Raw genomic sequence first — 21,779 nt, 5'->3', positions numbered from 1 at the left:
AGAGGCAAGAAGACCTGGGCAGCTGGGGAGCCTCTGAGGCACCACATGGCATGGATGGGGCAGGCTTGCAGTGGGCCGCCCACTCAGCCTCTGTAAAAACAGGGACCGTGTCTTGGCAGCAAGGTGGAGGGACGAGAAGGGATGTGACAGTGCCCGTCCTCAGCATACTTTGCTTCCTTCCCTCAAGGGGTGGTCAGGCGTAACCAGCTAAAACCAGTTCCATGGGTTTGAAGCCCAGCCCTCCCCAGATGAGTTCTGGGTCTTCACTCTCTGCTTCTGTCCCTCATGTTCCTTGTCTGTAAAATGGGGATGGTGACCCCCAGCCTGCAAGGATTTAACATGTTAACTGGTAGAGAAATCGTATGTTGGGTGCGAGTGTTGTTGCACCAGGAAGCAGCCTCCCTCTGGGGCAGGTGAATGATGGTCACGGATCGGCTGCGGTCGGGTGATGAGAAAGAAGTGCAACCAACAACTAGCATGAATGGCCCTGCGGGAGTGTGGCTGGCCAGGGGGCGAGGGCAGCAGTTGTAGGGGCCTGGGCTTTCACATGGAAAAGACTGAGCTCTGCTGGGTCAGGGCAGAGGCTGACACAGCACCACACGGGAGCAGGGGCCTATCCGGAGAATGTCCCCAGGGCAATTCATTCTTTCTGTAAGGCCAGGTGGTCTTCAAGTTCTTTGCCTGTTACTATTGATTGCTCACCCGTGTGGTTCTTATATCAAACATCTGCGTGCAAAGAGCTGTCCAGATGCTGTGTGGAGGGCAGGGAGCTGTGGGCTCTGGGGCACTGGCTGCAGGAGGCAGAGTCTGGGTATCCGGGCAAGGGGGAGTCCATGGGGCCTCAGGGCTCTCCGTTCACTCCTTGGGGTGGCCACTGGTGGAGTGTGCATCTGCACTTGAACACACCCTCACACAACATCGCACACTCGCACACTGACAAAGATTCTCTCCATGACCAAACTTCAGTCAGGCTGTTCTGAGGAGAGTTTGATGAGGCCTCAAACCTCGAGCTCCTGTGTCCTTTCTTATAGAGTCTAGTTCCAGGAAAAGTCTTGCTAAGTCAGTTTAGGGAGAATTTCCCACCTTCCAAATATGATCACTCTCACTGTCTACTCAGGTTCCTCCCCCTCCCCCCCTTCCCCACCCTGTGATGTCTGATCCCCTTGGCCTGCCTTCAGCGAGAATCCTGTTAGATGTCCCCTTACCCCTGAGATTTTCTCTTTTTTTTTTTTTAATTTTTTTTTTAATGTTTTACTTATTTTTAAGACAGAGACAGAGCATGAGCAGGGGAGAGGCAGAGAGAGAGAATCTGAAGCAGGCTCCAGGCTCTGAGCTGTCAGCACAGAGCCAGACGTGGGGCTTGAACTCACAAACTGTGAGATCATGACCTGAGCCAGAGTTGGACGCTCAACTGACTGAGCCACCCAGGCGCCCCGAGGTTTTCTCTTAGTAACTGTTTATCCGCTGGTACCCACCCTGCTTCCTGACTATAAATCCCCACTTGTCCTCACTGGATTCAGAATTGAGCCCAGTTCTATAATGAGATCTATTTCCCACTTTGCAATAGTTTTTCTTAATAAAATCTGTTTTTACTACTTTAACTGCTGCTAGGAATAACTTTAACAACATGCACACTGCTGACATTCATTCCCACACTTCTACACTTCCACACACATTCCCCACGGTAGCTGGATGACCCTGGATGCCAAGGCAGCTACCTAGCAGAGGGAGCATCTGGGCCTCTCCCCCTGGAGTCCTGAGAGTGAGATTTGGCTGACACACACAGTGGTGGTATATGCCCCACCTTGGTGCTGAGATGGTCTGTGGGATGAAATCCAAGGCCTGCAGGCAGCTGCTACGTCCTCCAGGCAGGGGCTGGGCTGGTGGGAGAGCCTGCCTCTAGTAGGTACCTCTGGGTATGTCTGCATGCATTCATACGTGTGTCTTTTCTTCCTTTCTTCCTTTCTTCCTTTCTTTCTTTCTTTCTTTCTTTCTTTCTTTCTTTCTTTCTTTCTTTCTTTCTTTCTTTCTTTCTTTTCTTTCTTTCTTCTTTCTTTTTAGAAAAAGAGAGCAGAGAAGAGGGACAGATAGAATCTCAAGCAGGCTGCATACTCAGAGTGGAGCCCAACATAGGGCTTAATCCCACGACCCTGGGATCATGACCTAAGCTGAAATCAAGAGTCAGACGCTCAACAGACTTATCCACCCAGGTGCTCCTATGTCTATTTTTTTTTTTTTATAACAGCTTTTTAAAATAAGATGGAATTCACGTTCACACTTCTAAAGTGTACAATTCAGTGGTTTGTAGTGTTTTCACTATGATGTGCCACCACCACCACTAATTCCAGAACATTTTTATCACCCCAAACAAAAACCCAATACCCATTAGCAGTCACTCTCCATCCCCCCTCCTCCAAGCCCCTGACAACCACTAATCTATTGTCTCTACAGATTTGCCTTTTCTGGATATTCCATATGAATAGAATCTTAAAACATGTGACCTTTGCATCCGGCTACTTTCATTGAGCATAATGTTTTCAAGGTTCATCCATTGTCAGCACTACGTTACTTTCTTTTTTTCTTTTTAATATTTATTATTTTTGAGAAAGAGAGAGCACGAGCAGGGTAGGGGCAGAGAGAGGGGGACAGAGGATCCAAAATGGGATCCGAGCTGACAGCAGCAGCCCAATGTGGGGCTCGAACGCACAGACTGCAAGCTCATGACCTGAGCCGAAGCTGGACGCTTAAACAACTGAGCCACCCAGGGGTCCCAGCACTGGGTTACTTTCTATGGCTGAATAATATTCCATTGTATGAATAGATCACATTTTGTTTATCCATTCACTGGTTGATGGGGGTTATTGGGTTATTTCCACTTTTTGGCTATGATGAACAATGCTGCTATGAACACTTTGTGTGGGCACATGTTTTCAGTTCTCTTAGAATTGATGGGTCATAAGGTAACTCTATGTTTGACTTTTTGTGGAAATGCTAAATTGTTTTCCACAAAGGCTGCATCATTCTTCATTTCCACCAGCAATAGATGAAGGTTCTAGTTTTTCAACATCCTTGCCAACACTCATTGCTACCTGCCTTTCTGATTGTAGCCAGTGGGTGTGAAGTACCACCACAGTGTGGTTTTAATTTGCATTTCCATGATGACAAAGGATGTTGAGCATCATTCATATGCTTATTGGCCATTTGATTTCTTTGGAGAAATGCTTACTAAGTCCTTGCCCATTCTTTTTTTTTTTTTTTTTTTTTAATGCTTGTTTATTTATGTATTGAGAAAACAAGGAGGGGAGGGGCACAGAGAGAAAGGGAGAGAGAATCCCAAGCAGGCTCTGCACTGTCAGTACAGAGCCCCACTCAGGGCTCAAACTCATGAACCTATGAGATCATGACCTGAGCTGAAATCAAGAGTCAGACCCTTAACCAATGGAACAACCTAGGTAGCCTTTGCTCATTCTTAAATTGTTTTGTTGTTGTTGAGTTATAAGAGCTCTTTATATATTCTGGATACAAGTTGTGTTATCTGTATGTCTGTGTGAGTCTAAGTGTATGGCTATGTCTGAACAGGCACACGTTTGCCTCTCACCATGGACACAGGTAAGAAGAGGGTATCATGATCAGCTGAGAAGAGGTGAGAGTATCTTATCTCCAGATCTCCATGTTACAAAGTCAGGTTTATTATCTCCAGGTTATGGAGAAAGAAGTAGAGGACCAGAGAAGTGAAGTCATTTGCCTGAGCAGGAGAGAGTAAGAGGCAGAACTGGTACACAAAAGGAGCCCACTGAAGAGGTGATTTATTGGTATGACTTTTGGGAGTGAGCATCTTAGGGCTGTTCCTTCGACAACAGAAGACAGCAAACCATAAGGAAGACCAAGAAGACCCAAGGAGATAGAGGCGATCAGTGCCACCCACAGGCCAAAGCCCAGTTCAGTGCTTGACGGGTGACATGGGTTTTGGTTGAGGAAAACAAAGGGTTCATTGGATTAGGATCCCTTTGGTGTGTCTGTCAGTGGTCAGAAAATACTAAGAGGCCATTTACACAAAATATCAGAGCAAGAAAATCCATGCAGGCAGAAAGCAGATTAATGGGTGTCAGAGGCCAGGGGCAGAGGGAATAGAGAGTGACTGCTAATAAGCATGGGGGTTGTCTTGGGAGTGATGTAAGCCTTTTGGAATTAGAGAGCAGTGATGGTTGCACAACCTTGTGATTATACTAAAAAGTGAACTGTATACTTTAGAAGGGTGAACTTAAGGTATGTGAACTATAGCTCAAAAAAAGTTAATTTTTATTTTTTTAAGTTTATTTTTATTTATTTTGAGAGAAAGATAGCAAGCAGGGAGGGGCAGAGAGAGAGAGGGAAACAGAATCCCAAGCAGGCCCTGTCCTGTTAGCGCAGAGCCCAAGGTGGAGCTTGAATTCACAAACTGTGAGATCATGACCTGAGCTGAAGTCACGAGTCGGATGCTTAAGTGACAGAGCCACCCAGGTGTCCCCTTAATTTGTAAAGAGGAAAGGATATGGAAAGAGGACCAGGTAAAAGGGCAAACCCTGGCAAAGGGGAGGGAAGCAATGAGAGTCTATGAGGTGTAGGAGGAGGGAGATGAGATGCCTCAGGCCTTCAAGATGGTGGGAGGTGATGTGGGCAGTGGAGAGAGCACAGCTACCAGGTGCTGTGGTGCTGAAGCAGGTGTGAACTGTAGCTGAAGGCCTTGCCACACTCCCTGCACAGGCAGGGCTTCTGGCCCATGTAGGTGCGCTGGTGCTGGCTGAGGTGTGACCGCTGGACGAAGGCCTTGTGGCCTTGCCACACTCCTGCCAGGCACAGGGCCTCTCACCCATCCGGCCCCGCTGGTGCTGGCCAAGGTCTGCGCTGCCTTTAAAGGCTCTGCCACAGTCCAAGCACTCGTAAGTCCTCTTGCCTGTGTGGATCTTGTGACACTGAGTGTGGAACTCTGCCCAAAGGCCTGCCACACTCAATACACCCACACGGCTCCTCACCACTGTGTGTCCTCTGACGGTGGATCAGGGCGAGCTCCACCTGAAGGCTTTCCCACAATTCCAACACTGCTAGGGCTTCTCCCCTGTGCGAATCTGCAGGTGTTTCCACATGTCTGAGTTCCCCAGGAAGGCTTTGCCTACATTTGTACTGGTTCTCTCCAGTGTGGGTCCTCTGGTGCATTGTGAGTGTGGAGCTCTGAATGAAGGTTTTTCCACACTCATGGCATTCGGAGGGTTTCACTCCAATATGGATCCTCTGGTGCTCAATGCGGTCAGACTGGGAAAAAGACTTTCCCACAGGTGCTACACAGATAAGGCTTTTCCTAGGGTGAGTACCCTAGTGCACAGAGAGGGCCAAGTGCTGCTTGAAACTCTTTCCACACAAGCCACACCTGCAGGTCTTCCTGTCCACACAGGTTGCCTACAACACATCTGGCTCTGGAACCTGCTCAAAGCTTCCTCCATGTGTGACTAACATGTGTGGTTTCTTCTCCACAGCAACATTCTTTTGTTTGACAGGGCTCGAAGGTATCCTGACACTCCTCACAGCTTCACTGCCTCCATAACCTCTCCCCACACTAGGATTTGCCATGCTGGGGACTGACCATTGCTTAAATTCTTTTTCCCAGAAAAGCAAATGTTGCCCTATGTCCTCAGTAGGACCTCTGTTCCGGTTCCCTGAGTAGGCCTCAGGAGCGCCAAAGTGTGTGAACACAGACCCTCATGAGATCTCTTTTCTGACGACCTCCATTATTATCCTCGGGATGGATTGCAGCAGGTCCTTGAATATGCTCTGTGGTCGCCTTCCTTGATCAGAAAGAAACCAAGATCACAAATGTTAACTTTATTGACTTTTCTGAACTGAAAGAAAGAAATCAAAAGGATTGATGATGTGGATGGAATTACTGGCTCATTTCTTCACCCCTCCTCGTGTACACACCTTTGGCCACATTTGTGGTTCCTCTCACTAAAGACAGCATGGATACCCTTTCCTTAACTTTGGGTGTGGCCACGTGACTCGTTTGGCCAATGGAATGTGAGTGGCATTGCTAGTATGTTAGTCTTGAGCCTGGGCGCAAGCCTGCTGGCATCTCTGCCATCACCATGAGCCCTACAAAACAAGTGCAACAAAGATGGACCCAACCTGGAGCCTGGAGCCAAGCCCCAGCCAGAATAGCCAATCCTTAGACTCATGAGAGGAATAAGTGCTTATTTCTGTCAGTAACTGAACTGTTGAAACCATTCATTACAGAGGATAACTGATTGATACAGTGCCAAGTTAAAACGAACACTTCCTCAAAGACATGAGGTTTGAAATCTGGGGAGAGGATGAGAAAGAGACAGAGAGGAAGAGAGGAAAGTCTATTCAGGAAAGCCCAGAGGCCTAGAACACTGGTTGAATAATCAGAGAATAAGCACAAAAGGGGTCTCCCAAGGTCTGGAGTATGGAGTTGAAGGGCCATGGTGCATATGGAAGGTAAATGAGAATCCAGTTGTCTGTCCATCTGCCATTCAGTTTTTCATTCCTTGTTCTTCAGCAAACTTTTCTTGTGCTGTGCTAAAGGCAAAGAATACCTTGGCCTCAGGCCGTGGAAGGGGCAGGACTCCTCCCAGCTCTAACAGCACAGACTCACAATCTGTACCGAGAGGAACGCCCTGAGGGAAGCTTCCATGGAGTTTCCAGGTCACCCCACACCTACTAACTGTCAGTCTGGGCTCGTTCCTCCCTGGCACCTGGGTCTCCTCTAGATGCTACCCTCTCTCTCCTCTCCTCAGGAGCCTCCCAGAAAGTATCCCCACAGTCATACCAATGCCCCTTCGACCCATTATGGAGTGAAGTGTGTCCCCCACCCAAATTCATATGTTAATATCCTAACCTAAGCCCTAGAATGTGACTGTATTTGGATATAGGACCTTTAAAGAGGTAATTAACATTAAACAAAGTCATGTGGGTAGGCCCTGTTCCAGTATGACTGGGAGAGAGAGACCAGGGCCATGCTAATGAGGAAAGGCCATGGTGAGGACACAGCAAGAAAGTGGCCATCTACTAACCAAGGAGAGAAGACTCAGGAGAAACCAACCCTGCCAACAACACTGTGATCTTGGACTTCCAGCTTCCAGGGTGTGAGAAAATAAAAGTTTATTGTTTAAGTCACCCAGCCTGTGGTATTTTGTGATGGCAGCTGTAACAAACGAAAATACTTTCAGGGTCCTGAGCCAGCCTTGCTCTGCCCTTGGATGCTGCACTTCAACCCATTAACCCTGTCCACTCCACCTTCAAAACAGATCTCTATCTGACCACTGATCAACACCTCTACCTCCACCATCGTGATCTGACCTACTCTGCTAACCAGGACTCCAGCAGCGTTCACCTCCCAGGTCTCCCTACCTCTACCCTCACCCCAACAGTCTTCCCTTGTAACCACCACAAGAATCCTACAGAGCTAAAGTCACAGCACAGTCTTCTGCCCAAAGGCTTCCCATGGCTCCCACCTCTTTCAGGGTAGACATCAAAGTCCATTCATGGCCCATAAGCCCTGCAAGATCTGCCCCCTACAAGCCTCCCCATTCTGGCCCTGTCCTTTCCTATCTCCTTCCCTCAATCCACTCCAGCTGGGCCTCCTTGTCTGCACCCACCTTGGGGCCTTGGCATTTGCATTTCATGTACCTGGAAAATTCTGAGTCCTTCCCTTTATTCAGGCCTCAGCTGGGATGCTAACTCCTCAGAAACAGTTCTTGTTTCTTTGATTACCGTCTGCCTCCCTAAAATAACATCAGCTCCATGGAGGCAGGCCGTGCCTCTCCTCTTCACTGCAATGTCCCATCTGGAATAGCGATGGTCCTTACTGGCTGCTCAGTATGCATCTGGGGAAGGAAGACAATGTGCTCATTCTGGCTGCATGCAAAGGTCTGATGAGCTGAAGGGGACATGGTCACAGGCTGGGGGCAATAAGCACAGGCCGGGCGAACCTCAAAGCCTCACCTGCACACAGGTTGGGCCACCACCCTCCCTGTCCTGGGTCCCCAGCTGGGGTCTCCTGCTTAAATTCTCTCACACACCCACATGCACACACAGAGAACACATTCTCACATACAATCACATGTCCAGACATCCATAGTATCACACAATCACATCCATGATCACAGTCACAGTCACTGAAGCAACACACAGTGTAATCATACACAGTCTGGGGCCTTTGTGCTGTATCAGGCCCTCCTGGGCACCTCCATGTCTCTGTCTCAAACACCATCACACAACGTGACAGCCGCATGTGGCTGCAGAATTATCACATACCATAACTAACACAAAGGTCACACCCACCCACACACAGTTACAGGCACAGAAATACCCACACGTGTGGTCCCAGAGAATGACACGCGCAGCCCAGCCTCTAGAGCACCAGCAGTCACACAGGACAGACACGTGGAATCACCTGTGTATGGTCACAGTAAGCAACACACTACACACGATGCACACCCCACACAGTGACACCCTCTCCCCTCACCCCACGCACTATGCACGGTTCCACCTCCCGCACAGCCCCCCGCCCGCCCCTTCACTCACAGCCACCACAACCCCACAAAGGCCCAGCCTTCTACCCACTGCCCTGCCGAGACTACAACCCCCGGCGTGCCCCAGGGGGCGCGGGCTGAGGGCGCGGGTCCTTCGGGTGATTGTAGTCCGGGAGGGCGGCGCCGGGGCCGTGGAGCCTAAGACGCGACGCGAGCTCAAAGTCGCGGTTCCCGCGCAGGGGCGCCTGCTGGGCAGCGCGGGGCATCCTGGGAGTTGTGGTCCCGGCGAGCGGGCGCGCAGGCGGCCCTGCCCGGGTGGCGCCTCAGTGCGCGCTCCCGGAAGTGGCGGCCGCCGCGCGTGTGGCGTGGGCCTGGGTGGGGTCTGCGGGGGTCGTGGCCGGAAAGAAACGTCCCAGGCCGGGAAGGCGCCAGCGCTGGCGGCGAACTGAGCCGAGTGTTGCGGGGCCGACCCGCCGACGGGGACTGAGGTGCTGACCGCGAGCGGCGCTCCTGGAGGACCGACTGACGGGCAGTGAGCGGGACCGACGCGCAGACCGAGTGTAGAACTCACCGGTCGCACGTGGGACCGACTGGCCGGCTGTGTGTGTGCCTGAGAGGTTGTGCTTCTGCGTCGGCGCGTGCGGGTGTGCGCTTCCTACCGACAGCGTGGCAGTGGGTGACCGTCGGACGTGGGGTGCGGCTGACGGCGACGGGGGTCGGAGGTTTCGCGGGGGTGTCGTGTGATGTGAGGAGAGCGCGGGGGTGCGGCCGGCCGCGTGACTTCAGGCGGGACGCAGAGCGTCCCTGGCTGAGACGGTGGTCAGGGACTGTGAGTGACTGTGGGGGAATTCCACTGGTGAGTGACACAGAAGTGTGCTCCTGGGTGGCTGACACGGTGCCTGAGGCAGGGTGTGCGCCTGTCACTGCGGGACTAAGATTTTGTCAGGGTACTGAGATGCGGGTGATTTGCAGAGTTTGCCAAGGATGCGACGGAGAGTTTCGCTTCCGCCTGTCTGCAGCCGGAATTGACCGCGGTCCCCAGCCGGCTTTGTGGATATGTTCCCCAGCACCGGCCGTGGGCCCGAGTCTGGCAGGAGGCTGTGGAGTGTCAGGTTGGTTGTTCACCCCGTGTCTGCAGTGTGCCAGGCCGGTACTGGACGTTTGTCGCGGATCGCCTTGGGTAACCTCACAGCAGCCCTCTGAGGTAGGTGCCACTTACCAGGTCGGTGACTCGCAAGGACCGAGAAATGGAAGAACCGCTCTGCTCAGTTGGTTGAACACTCATGGATCGGGGACCTTGACCTGATGTGAGGTCAGCACGTTGGGGGATGGGCCCATATGTCTCAGATTTTCCAGAACAGGAGTTTCAGGGGTGCAGAAAAGGGAGCTTGGAATCTTGCTGCATTTATCGTCATCCCTGCCATTCCTGCTCCTCCTCCCCTGTACAGTGACTCCCCACATCTGTGGGTGACCATGCTCAGCCTTTCCTGGTCCCTCCATTTGCTCAGCACCTGTGTATTATGCACTTGACATAGGCCGTGCTCTGGGCACTGTGGGCTCCAGTGTGCTCAGTCTCTCTGGGGCAACATATGGTTCTAGCCAGAGCTGGGAAAAGAGACCCAGGGCACTCAGAAGGATACTCAGCTTGCTCTCAAGTGCTCCTACAACTCTTGGAGAAGACGGCAGATAAAGTGCAGTCTGGAGGACCGGGAAAAATTAGGTGCAAAGAGATTGTAGAACAAAAGAATAATAGGGGCAAAGGCTGAGAAGATGGGGATCGGGGATAACGGCAAGGGCAAGGGGACAAGAAGCCCAAGCGAGCTTCAGGGTGGAGTTAGGGGCTAGAACACAGTTTTGTGAGAAGTTGCCACCTGCCGCTGAAAAGTTGCAGGATTGGGGTCTTGTTTGACTAACCTTTGCTTCTCCCTGTGCCCAAGACCATGGCTCATGTGCCAACCAACATTTGTTATCTTTTTGATTTTAGCCATCTTAGCAGGTGTAAAGTGGTATCTCACTGTGGGTTTGATTTGCATTTCTCTGGTAGTCATGATGTCAAGCATCTTTTCATGTTGCCTACAGGCCATTCATTGGTGTATCTTCTTTGAAGAACTGTCTAGTCAAAACCTTTGCCCACTCTTAACTTTTTTTTAACGTTTATTCATTTTTGGGAGACAGAGCGTGAGTGGGGGAGGGGCAGAGAGACAGACTCCAAAGCGGGCTGCAGGCTCTGAGCTGTCAGCACAGAGCCGGATGCGGGGCTTGAACCCACAGACCATGAGATCATGACTCGAACTGAAGTCGGATGTGTAACTGACTGAGCCACCCAAGCGCCCCAACCTTTGCCCATTCTTTAGCTGGATTATTTATCTTTTTACCATGGAGTTGTTTAGATACGTATTCCTTATCAGATACCTAATTTGAAAATATTTCGTGCCATTTTGTGGGTTGCCTTTTTGCTTTCTTGATGATATCCTTCAAATCATGAAACGTTTTAATTTTGATCGAGTTGTTTATTTTTTATCATTTATCCAGGAAGGCTTTGCATTTTTAAAGTTCCAGTATAGTTAACATACAATATTATATTAGTTTCAGCTGTACAACATAGTGATTCAACACTTATATACAGTATAAAATGATCACCATAATAAATCTAGTTACCATCTCTTACCATACAAAGTTAATACAATTTTATTATCTATTTTCCATGTGCTATACATTACATCACTATGACCTATTTATTTTATTTTATTTTATTTTATTTTATTTTATTTAAAATTTTTTTTAACGTTTATTTATTTTTGAGACAGAGAGAGACAGAGCATGAATGGGGGAGGGTCAGAGAGAGGGAGACACAGAATCCGAAACAGGCTCCAGGCTCCGAGCTGTCAGCACAGAGCCCGACGCGGGGCTCGAACTCACAAATTGCGAGATCATGACCTAAGCCGAAGTCAGCCACTTAACCGACTGAGCCACCCAGGCGCCCCGACCTATTTATTTTATGACTAGAAGTTTGCACCTCTTAATCCCTTTCACCCATTTCACCCAGTCCCAAATCCCCTTCTCCTCTGGCAACCATCAGTCTGTATTTGTGAATCTAGTTTTGATTTGTATGTCCATTTGTTTTGTTTTTTAGATCCACATATAGCTGAAATCATATGGTATTTATCTTTCTCTAATTTATTTCACTTGGGATAATAGCCTCAAGGTCCATCCATGCTGTTTGTTCTTTATTATGGCTGAGTAATATTTTATGGTATGTATGGGTGCCACATCTTCTTTATCCATTCATCTGTTGATGGACAGTTAGGTTACTTCCATATCTTGGCTATTGTAAATAATGCTGCAGTGAATATAGGGGTTAATATATCTTTTCAAGTTAGTGTTTTCATTTTTGTTTGGATAAATGCCCAGAAGTGAAATTGCTGGATTGTATGATAGTACTTTTTTTTTTTTTGCATTATTTTTAAGTTTATGTGGATATTTAAGTTTTTGTGGAATGTTGACCAAAGTTAACCATACGCTGGGTCACAAACCAAGTTTCAGCAAATTTCAAAGGATTGAAATTGACTAAAGCACATTTTCTGAGCACAACAAACTTAATCTAGCAATCAATAATAAAAAGACAACTAGACAACCGTAGTTGTTTGGAAATGGAGTAGCAGATATCTTTTTTTTTTTTTTTTAACTTTTAATGTTTATTTTCAAAAGAGACAGAATGTGAGTGGGGGAGGGGCAGAGAGAGAGGGAGACACAGAATCCAAAGCAGGCTCCACGCTCTGGCTGTCAGCATAGAGCCTGATGTGGGGCTTGAACTCACGAACTGTGAGATCATGACCTGAGGTGAAGTTGGACACTCAACCAACTGAGCTGCCCAGGTGCCCCATGAGTAGCAGATTTCCAAATAGCCCAGGAGTCAAGAAGAAACCACAAAAGAAATTAGAAAATATTTTGAACTCATTAAATGATAATGAAGATGCAACATTAAACTTATAGATGTGCAGCTAAAGCTGTGTTTAGAGGGAAATTTACAGCCTTAAGTACATGTATTAGAAAAGAGGAGGGGCACCTGGGTGGCTCAGTTGGTTAAGTGTCCAACTCTTGATTTTGGCTCAGGTCATGATCTCACAGTGGTGATATCAAGCCCAACATCAGGCCCCGTGCTGAGTGTGGAGCCTGCTTAGGATTCTTTCTCTCCCTCTCTCTCTGCCCCTCTGGTACCCACTCTCACTCGCTCTCATGCTCTCTCTCTCTAAGAAATAAATAAACATTAAAAAAAAAAAAAAAGGACCAGATGAACATAAGGGAAGGGAAACAAAAATAATATAAAATCAGGGAGGGGACAAAACAGAAGAGACTCATAAATATGGAGAACAAACTGAGGGTTACTGGAGGGGTTGTGGGAGGGGGGGATAGGCTAAATAGGTAAGAGGCACTAAGGAATCTACTCCTGAAACCATTGTTGCACAATATGCTAACTAACTTGGATGTAAATTTTAAAAGATAAAAAATAAAATTAAAAAAAAAAGAGGAAAGAAAGGAAGGCAGAAAGTCATTTATTTTTAAGTATCCATTTCAGAAACCAAAATAATTAGCAAGGGAAAAGTGAAGGAATGACCATGTGGCTACCTAGGGAGTGTGTGAGATAGAGAGATCTGGTTCTGTGTGGGAGGAGCACACCATAAGCAAACTGGCCATGGGGTCAGGCTGCCTGGGTTTGTAGCTCAGCAACTCCCAATCTGTTCAGTATCTGAGAAGCTTTGGGTGAATCTTTTCCTCCTCTGTATCTGTTTTCATATCCACAAAATGGAAAGGAAATTCTTACCTCCTGAGTTTGTTTAGAGTTTTAAATGAGTTACTATATGCAAACTTTTAGCATGGTGCTTAGGCATCTGATTATTTTGAATATCTGTGTCTCTGTGAGAGAGTCACTCTTACAGGCCCCAAGCCTGCATCTGCCCTGCTCTACAGATGTGAGCAGAGCCCCAAGTTCCACATAATGACAGAGTTCTGACATTCCTGCAGACCCGGTTCCAACGTTCCAGCCATTCTGTGCCTCACTGGAGTGCTGCTGCTTGATGGCCATCCCCAAGAGCCCTCTGAGCCCCATGCCCTGGGAACAGGATGGTTTCCTACGTGTGAAGGTGGAGGATGAGGAGGCTAGCCTCTCTGAGGTCCAGGAATCTAGCCCTGGCCACACTGTCCACCCTGAGGCTGCACGTCTTCGCTTCCGGCGCTTCTGCTATGAGGAGGCATCCAACCCACATGAGGCCCTGGCCCAGCTCCGTGAACTGTGCCACCAGTGGCTGCAGCCTGAAGCACATTCCAAGGAGCAGATGCTAGAGTTGCTGGTGCTGGAGCAGTTCCTGGGTGCACTGCCACCCAAGATCCAGTCATGGGTGGGTGCCCAGTTCCCCAAGAGTGGTGAGGAGGCTGCCATGCTGGTAGAAGGTCTGACTCGGTCACTGGACAAGACAGGTGAGAAGGAACAACAGGCGACTGTTTGCAGCACACTGTGGGCAGAGCCTGGACTGGAATGTGGGAGTGCAGGGTTTGGGTTTGGGGTCGTTCACACACACACTTGTTGTCATCTTTGTACGTCACCCAAACTCACACACTGTGCTAAGCAGATCTGTTTTGACTGCTAATGTCCAAAAACCGAGCTCAAACTGACTGCAGCAAAGTAGGGAGCTCCTGGCTGTATCCAGGAGCTCAGTGGATGGCGTCAGGACTCTTTTTTTCTCGTTCTGTTTCTCAGTTGGGTTTTCCTACATTAGCTTTACTCTTAAGTAGCTTCTCTCCTCAGTGGAGACATGGCTGGCACAGCAACCCAGGCTTATGTCTTACCGATGTAGAATCCCCAGGGGGAGAACAGTAAAAGGTTCCTGGGCTGAGTCCCACTGAACTGGTTGGGGTCTTGTGCTTGTTTTTGGCTGACCAGATCTCAGGGACTGACGTGAATAAGGAAAACCAGGCTGTTGGTACCAGATGAGGGGGCTGGAAGCCTATAGCAGGGGAGGGGATGACAAAAATGCCAGGTGTCTCCATGTGTCCCTCTGCTGGCCTCCAGGATCTGTGTCCTCCCTCTGCTGGCCTCCAAGGTCTGTGTGTGTCAGACCTGCCCTAGGCTAGAGTGGGCACCTTTGCTCTGGAGGACCTACACAGATGTCTCGGCCCAGGGAGGTCCCAGCGGATGCAGTCCAGAGCAGGGAGTGAAGGCTCTTCCTGGAAGGGCCCGGCCTGGCCCTGACTGATGATAGCAGATAGTGTGTGTATGCCAGGCTCTAGGGAGGAGGCGTGCAGTGAGTAGAAAGAACAGAAATATCATGAAGGCTTGGTAGATCCAACCACAGCTCCTCCTCCTGGCCATGTGACTTTCCTGTGCCTCAGTTTCCCTGTCAATAAAATGGCGATTGCAGTTCATAATACCTACCTCAGTGTCATTGAGAGGTATAAATGAAGCATCACCTGTGCAGCACATGTAACAGTGTCTGGTACAGATTAAACACAGTGGAAACTGTAGCTGTTAGGATAATTGTTTAGCTCCTCGAGAAACAGACCGTTCTGGAGAGGTTGGTCATGTGCCTTCCCTTGGGCCCATCAGCTCTGCCAGGCAGAGGTCACAGGGACAGGGAAAGGGGATAGTGGCCACATCCTCTTGAAGGGTCAAGAAAGTCTTCAGAGAAAGGGCAGTATGGCACTGAGATAAGGAGAAGGACGTGGAAGTCCAGGCAGAGGGAATGGTGGGGGTGAAGACCCGGTGGTACGAACTGGTACATTCTGGGAAGAGCAGTTGGGCAATGTTGCTGGAATAGAGGAAGAAGAGGGATGTGGGACCAAGCATATGACTGAGGAGGCTGGGTAGTTAGGAGGACATGTGTGGGCCTAGAGGACAAAATCTGAAATCTAAAAACTCTTTTTTTTTTTTCAATTTTTATTATTTTTGAGAGAGAGAGAGAACACGTGAGCAGGGAAGGGGCAGAGAGAGAGAAGGGGAAAGAAGATCCAGAGCTGGCTCTGCGTTGATAGCAGAGAGCCTGATGCGATATGGGGCTAGAACTCATGAACCATGAGATCACGACCTGGGTTGAAGCCGGACTCTCAACCGACTAAGCCACCCAGGCACCCCAGAAGTCTGAAATCTATACCTGAAATTTCAAATTTGACCACCAGCCAACTGTGTGATCTTGTACCAGTTGAGTACTCAAGACCTTCCTTCAGCCGGGTCTCAGTTTCCTTGTCTGAAATGCAGTGTTCCAGTATGTCCTTGTGGGAGCAGACTGAAGGTGAAATGAGGCAATGGAAGTTACCCACTGTGCTTGGAGAGCCTAATGATGACCAGCAGCCCTGGCAGGCGAGCAGTATAGTAGCTCTGTCTTACAGGTCCGGACGAGGGCAGGATTGCCCAACGCTCTGGAGCTGGCTCGTGGCAGGGCTGGGGCTCCACTGTGGACTTGAGCAGCAATTATTCGGCCTGCTCCTATCTCTTCCTGGAATCTGTCCAGTACGTGATGCTATTAAGTGTGCCCCGGTGCCTTATGCACCCATCAAGGGTCAGTTCAATTCAAAGGTCAGTTCAGGCTGACCTCATACACAACCCAGTCTCCAACTACCTTTCAACCACACTCCACCTTTACAGCAGTTTGTAAAGAGTGGGCCTCAGGCCTCCCAGGGTCTTAGGGACGCCAGGCGGGCTTGTCACCCACTCACCCTCAGCAGTGGTTGTCAACTTGGGGCTCGAGGTAGATTCTATTGTGGGAAACTGCACGGTTGCCAGCATCTGGAATTGCTTCCCTCATTCAGCCAGTCTTTACTGTCACCTGCAGAAAATGCTCGGTAGGCTTTTTAGGTCCAGGGCTAAGGCACTGAGAGCTGGGGCCTCCCGAGGGGGAGTAAGTACATAGGCACTTGGCAAGGGCAACCCCCTGTGTGTGCTTACTTACTCTCATTCTTTCAGATCAGTTCAACCTTAGGGTTTTCCTTCTGACACTTGAGCCCAAATCAGCAGCCTTGAAGAATGGAGAGTTTTAGGGGTGGGGGGTGGGGGAGGATTGGAACCTGTGATCCAGTTTCTGATGGTGTGGGAACACAGCCCTATGCCCTTTGTCATCCAGGACACCAAATGGGAAACTTTACTTTGGAAATGGGGCCAAATGTCAGGAGTGGCCATTTGTCTCCTTACAGAGTAAGACCACGACCCAGGCAGAATGGGGAAAGCCCTGTGTGGAAATAGTGGTGACACTGTGGTTTGGGTTGTTTCAGGACAGGAACCAGGAGCTGAGCTCTCAGAGTCAAGCTGCAAGCAGAATGATTTGGAAGAGTCCGAGCCACTGGGTAGGGCCACTGAAACCCTCGCGGGAGGTGGTTCCCTGGGACCTGCCTTTGGTGATGCTCGTGAACCTGAGGGCAGCTCAGAGAGGCAGGCAGGACTCTCAGGGGGAATCTGGACAAAGTCTGTCCCCCAAGAGATGGATTGCAGGAAAACTTCAGAGCCTCACAAAGATGTTCCCACAGACCAGACCAGCTGTGAACCTGGTGCCTTGGGGAATAGTCCCAACATGTGGCCAAATTTCATCTCACAAGAGAAGACACCAGAAGAGAAATTTGATCCATTGGATGGTTATGGGACGGAGTCGCCATGCGTATACTCAAGGAGGAAGTCTTCCAAGTGTGGTGAATGTGGGAAAACATTCCAGAGCCCCTCCGCCCTCAAAGCACACCAGAAGAGCCATTTTCGGAAGACACCCTACACCTGTAGTGAGTGTGGGAAAGCCTTTAGCCGGAGCACTCACTTGGCCCAGCACCAAGTCATCCACACGGGGGCAAAGCCCCATGAGTGTAAAGAGTGCGGGAAGGCCTTCAGCCGGGTCACCCACCTAACTCAGCACCAGAGGATCCACACTGGAGAAAAACCCTACAAGTGCAGGGAATGTGGCAAAACCTTCAGCCGCAGCACCCATCTCACCCAGCACCAGCGGGTGCACACAGGGGAGAGGCCCTATGAGTGTGACGAGTGTGGGAAGGCCTTCAGCCAGAGCACCCACCTGACTCAGCACCAGCGCATCCACACCGGGGAGAAGCCCTACAAGTGTGACGCTTGTGGAAGAGCCTTCAGTGACTGCTCAGCTCTGATCCGCCACCTGAGAATCCACTCTGGAGAGAAGCCGTATCAGTGTAAGGTTTGTCCAAAGGCCTTTGCACAGAGCTCCTCCCTCATTGAGCACCAGAGAATCCACACAGGAGAGAAGCCGTACAAGTGCAGCGACTGTGGAAAGGCCTTTAGCCGCAGCTCAGCCCTTATGGTTCACCTGAGGATCCACATCACAGTACTGCAGTAACCCAAGAAAACCCTCGGGACACAGTATCCTCCCCTCAGAGGCTCAACATCTAAGAAAAACCCTGAGTTCCAAAAGAACAAAGAATGGGGTGGGTGATTGATAGTACCCCAAAATGATGAGGTGCTAAAGGGCAGACTCTGGGGCTATCTGGGAACAACTCTGCATTTGGAGACCCCGATGGAGGGGCCTAATGAACACAAAGCTATTCAAACCATCTGGAGAAGCTTCCAGAAGGATCCTGCTGCCCTCCATACCCCACTCAGGCCCATCTCAGAGAAAGGACAGCTGAGGTGAGGACTTGGATTTGTCTTCAGAGCCAGGGCAAGTGAAGTTTCTTTTGGGACTCAGTGGTCCCAAGATGCTCTGGGCAGGAGGGCTCCAGCTTCATGTTCCCATGTAGCTGTTCTTGCCTTTTCCTCCCCTGTTTAGCCCAGGAGGGGTACTGGCCCTCGCCCACCTCCGTGCCTTCACGCCTATTGTTTCACTCCACCTATTCACGACTAACTCTAAGGCCAACCTGTGAGGCTGCCTCTTATGTGAGGCCTTCTCCGGGCCCTCTGTCTGTTTCACAATCTCCCTTATCGAGGGTGCAGCCTGATGCTTGCCCAGCATCCATTTCTCCCTGCCCTCCCCTTCCACATCCCATCAGTCATCAGCCCTGTTGGTTTTACTGAAAACTCACCTCTAATCATCTTCTCCACCTTCATCACTTTCTGTGAGCCCTCATCACCTCTCATCTGGATTCCATCTGGGGTCTCTTGCCTTCATTCTCTCCCCCGACCTCTCCCATTGTGTGATTCTCCACACCAGGGGGCTCTTTCTACAACCCAAACCTGATTGTGTCACTCCATGGTGGAAAGCTCTTCAGTGTACCTTCTACGGCAAACCTTCCTGAATGGTTTATAAGTATGCCAAGACATAACTCACTTTGAGCCCCGAACAAGCTCTCCAGGTACCCTCATATGTACATGTGAATATTGTCGTTTTTGTGTGTGTGCAGTGATGTGAAAATGGTTTCAGAGTACTGCCCTGTGGGAATAATGGCAAACTCCTTCACCTGCCATTTATGATCATTTGTGAACTGGCCCCAGCCTTGTCTATCATAGTCCCCCCACCTTCCACACACCAGTCACGTGGAACTACTTGTGGTTCCTGAAGAAGCCATATTTTTCCCACCTACGTGCCTCTGTAACTGTGCCTGGAAACCTCCTCTTCTCTTTCCTCCCTGGCGTTTCACATAGCCCTCCCTAACAAAGCCTCCCCTACCTCTCTGAGCTGACTTCAACTTGCCTTCTATGCTTCCAGAACACCTCCTTAACTTTTCTTCAACTTCCTGTCATGTTTATTTACTCCTTGCAGAGCTCGCAGTCTGTTTCCCTGAGAGCTTCCAAAAGCAGGGGCTGGGTCTTATTCTCAGTACCCATAGCACAAGACTCAGTAGGCTCTGACCTGTGTCTTCTGAATGAATATACTGTGACCGGTGCTTTCCTGGAGGCAGTCATCATGCTCCGCCCTGCGTCGGCCTGATGTAGGTCTACATTGTTGTCTCCTCCAACAGCCCTGGGCCCTGCAGGGCAAGAGCAATCTGATTTTCCCAGAGCCCCACCCATCAGACAAGCCTGGCATGGTTACCATATTGAGTCTGCCTTTTCTGTCACCCCAGAATCCCCCTGGTGTCATGGACTCTGTGGTTGCCAGCATGCTGTCAGTGCGCTGTCTGGCCTCTCACGGTTCTGTATCCCTGACCCTCTTTCAGGGTCCATGTCTGTAACTGAATGTCACGGCCTCTGTTCTTAACTGTCAGGTTGTCAATCTTCCTCTCTTTGATGATCCTGTTGCATGTTAACCATTTGACCTGCCATACAGTTGTGTACTGCTCATATCTCCCTGTGTTTCTTCTTGTGTCTTGGACTTGTCCCCTCTGTGTCACAAGTAAAGAGTCACAGAAACCAAGGAGTGAGGTTCAGAACAGGAAGGTTGAGACCCAGGGAAACAGATCTTGTGTCAGTATCTCTGAGAGAGTCCCAGATACACCTGCCCACAGGCAGACTGCCACACAGTGAAGCCAAGGCTGAGAGACGCAGAGAATGTTAACAGGGAAAAGCTCAGATGAGAGATACACGTTGCTGGTGAAACAGTCACACAGGCCTCCAACAAGCCTGCAGGAAGTGGAAAAGATGTAGGCCCAAGTCACGCTGCAAGCAGCACTCCTCCTCAGGGCTGCTTTTGGGACCCCGGGTAAGTGACTTCCCTGAACCTCAGTGACCTGCCCATCTGTAAAGCAGGAATAAGATGACCTGCTTTGTGCAGCACCCAACCCATGGCCTGGCCACTGGCTCTGACTTGGAGCATCTGTCTCCACCTCCTGCCCTCACTCTCCTGGTGTTTGGCACTAAAGAGCAGAATCTCCACCTCTGATGCTCTGAGCATCTCCAGCACCCACTTTGTCATAAGATTTGTGTCTTCCCATGTTTGTCTAAAGGGGGAAGAGGTCAGGGGAAAAAAGGAATCTTTACTGAGCGTCCACATGTGTTGTTCAGTCTGCCAAATAATTTATGTGCATCATCTCCCAACACTGAGGGCAGGACCACCATCCCCACCATAAGGGACATGGGGTTGGAGAACATGAGCGGCCCTGATGTGTACGCTGACAGAGACTGGACACACTGGGATTTGAAAGCACATCCAGATATGTCAGCAGTTTCAATAAGCACTACTTATCAACAAATAAAGTAAGACAAATACTAACATTGTATTTCTTTCAAATCCAGGCATATGTTCTTTAGAAGAAACACACCTAAAACAAGGACATGGGAAAGCTGAGGCTAAAGGAATAGAAAAGGATATACAAGGCAGGCATGAATCTGAAGAAAGACAAGCTGTCTTAATTTCAGACAAAATAGATGTTGACACAGAAAAGCATTATTAATTTAAGGTCCTAGGATTACTATGTTTTCTTTAAGTTTATTAATCTTTGAGAGAGAGAACACAGGAGGGTCAGAGAGAGTGGGAGACAGAATCCCAAGCAGACTCCACACAATCAGCTCAGAGCCCAATGTGGGGGTCGAACTCCCAAATTGTGAGATCATGATCTGAGCTGAGATCAAGAGTTGAACGCTTAACCGACTGTGACCCAGGCACCCCGAAAGAAAGAATTTTTGAAGAAATAATGACTGGAAACGTTCCAAATTTATGCCTTTCCAGAAGGTATAAATTTACGGGTTCAGAAGGCACAGTGAACCCAAACAGCATAATCTCAAACCCGTGCCTGGACACATCACAATTGAACTGCTGAAAACTAAAATTAAAAAAAAAATTTTTTAATGTCTATTTGAGAGACAGAGAGCACGAGCAGAAGAGTAGCAGAGAGAGAGGAAGACACAGAATCCGAAGCAGGCTCTGAGCTGTCAGCACAGAGCTTGATGTGGGGCTCGAAATCATGAACTGTGAGATCATGACCTGAGCCGAAGTCAGACGCTTAACTGAGTCACGCAGGCACCCCGAAATTTAAATTTTTTGAAAAGAGTCTCTGAAAAACTGCATCATAAAAATTGATGCAAAAGATGAGTTTCTTGTCAAAAATCATGAAAGCCAGAAGGCAAAGAAACAACATTTTTAAAGTGCTGAAAAAAAAAAAATAAAACTGTCAATCAAAAATTCTATATCCAATGAAAATACACATCAAGGAGAGCAAAATAACATTTTCAAATGAAGCAAAGTTAAGACAGTGTGTTGCCAGCAGGCTAAAAGTTGTTTTGATGGAAGAGAAGTGATAGCAGAAGGAAAACTGGAATTTTGGTAATGAAGAGTAACACACTGAAAAGATTTGATCTTTTTTTTTTTTTTAATTTTTAATGTTTATTTATTTTTGAGAGAGACAGAGCGTGAGCAGGGGAGGGACAGAGAGAGGGAGGGAGAC

General features: G+C 49.1%; 1 protein-coding gene and 1 long non-coding RNA gene across 6 annotated transcripts; one reads left to right on the top strand and one right to left on the bottom strand.

The window, feature by feature from the left end:
* Positions 1-4,393: 4,393 nt before the first annotated feature.
* Positions 4,394-8,790, bottom strand: LOC109494576. Of its 2 annotated transcripts, none has more exons than XR_002149504.3 (3): positions 8,578-8,790; positions 7,681-7,877; positions 4,394-5,819 (listed from the first exon to the last, which is right to left on the bottom strand). It is a non-coding gene; the product is annotated as an uncharacterized LOC109494576 (long non-coding RNA). The 2 variants fall into 2 exon arrangements; XR_002149503.3 differs by lacking the exon at positions 4,394-5,819 and adding an exon at positions 6,360-6,570.
* A 36-nt stretch (positions 8,791-8,826) lies between these two features.
* On the top strand, positions 8,827-20,608 carry ZSCAN22 (zinc finger and SCAN domain containing 22). Of its 4 annotated transcripts, none has more exons than XM_019818478.3 (4): positions 8,827-9,013; positions 9,498-9,837; positions 13,548-14,000; positions 16,785-20,608. In XM_019818478.3, the coding sequence occupies exons 3-4, from the start codon at positions 13,601-13,603 to the stop codon at positions 17,858-17,860; spliced, it is 1,476 nt and encodes a 491-aa protein (XP_019674037.1). In that variant the 5' UTR covers positions 8,827-9,013; positions 9,498-9,837; positions 13,548-13,600; the 3' UTR covers positions 17,861-20,608. The 4 variants fall into 4 exon arrangements, with proteins under 4 accessions (XP_019674037.1, XP_011287817.1, XP_044901716.1 ...); XM_011289515.4 differs by having other exon boundaries at positions 8,828-9,013; positions 9,498-9,729; XM_045045781.1 differs by lacking the exon at positions 8,827-9,013 and adding an exon at positions 9,127-9,142 and having other exon boundaries at positions 9,498-9,729.
* The last annotated feature ends 1,171 nt before the right edge of the window (positions 20,609-21,779 follow it).

Source organism: Felis catus, chromosome E2 (genome assembly GCF_018350175.1).
Source record: "Felis catus isolate Fca126 chromosome E2, F.catus_Fca126_mat1.0, whole genome shotgun sequence".
Lineage (NCBI taxonomy): Eukaryota > Metazoa > Chordata > Mammalia > Carnivora > Felidae > Felis > Felis catus.
The sequence above is the reverse complement of the archived record's forward strand: the minus strand, read 5'-3'. Positions and strand labels throughout refer to the sequence as shown.

Excerpts from the sequence above, each read along its gene's own strand:
- ZSCAN22 (XM_019818478.3), top strand. The coding sequence starts at position 13,601 with ATGGCCATCCCCAAGAGCCCTCTGAGCCCCATGCCCTGGGAACAGGAT. Across the intron at positions 14,001-16,784 it reads TCGGTCACTGGACAAGACAG|GACAGGAACCAGGAGCTGAG; the intron begins GTGAGAAGGAAC and ends GGGTTGTTTCAG.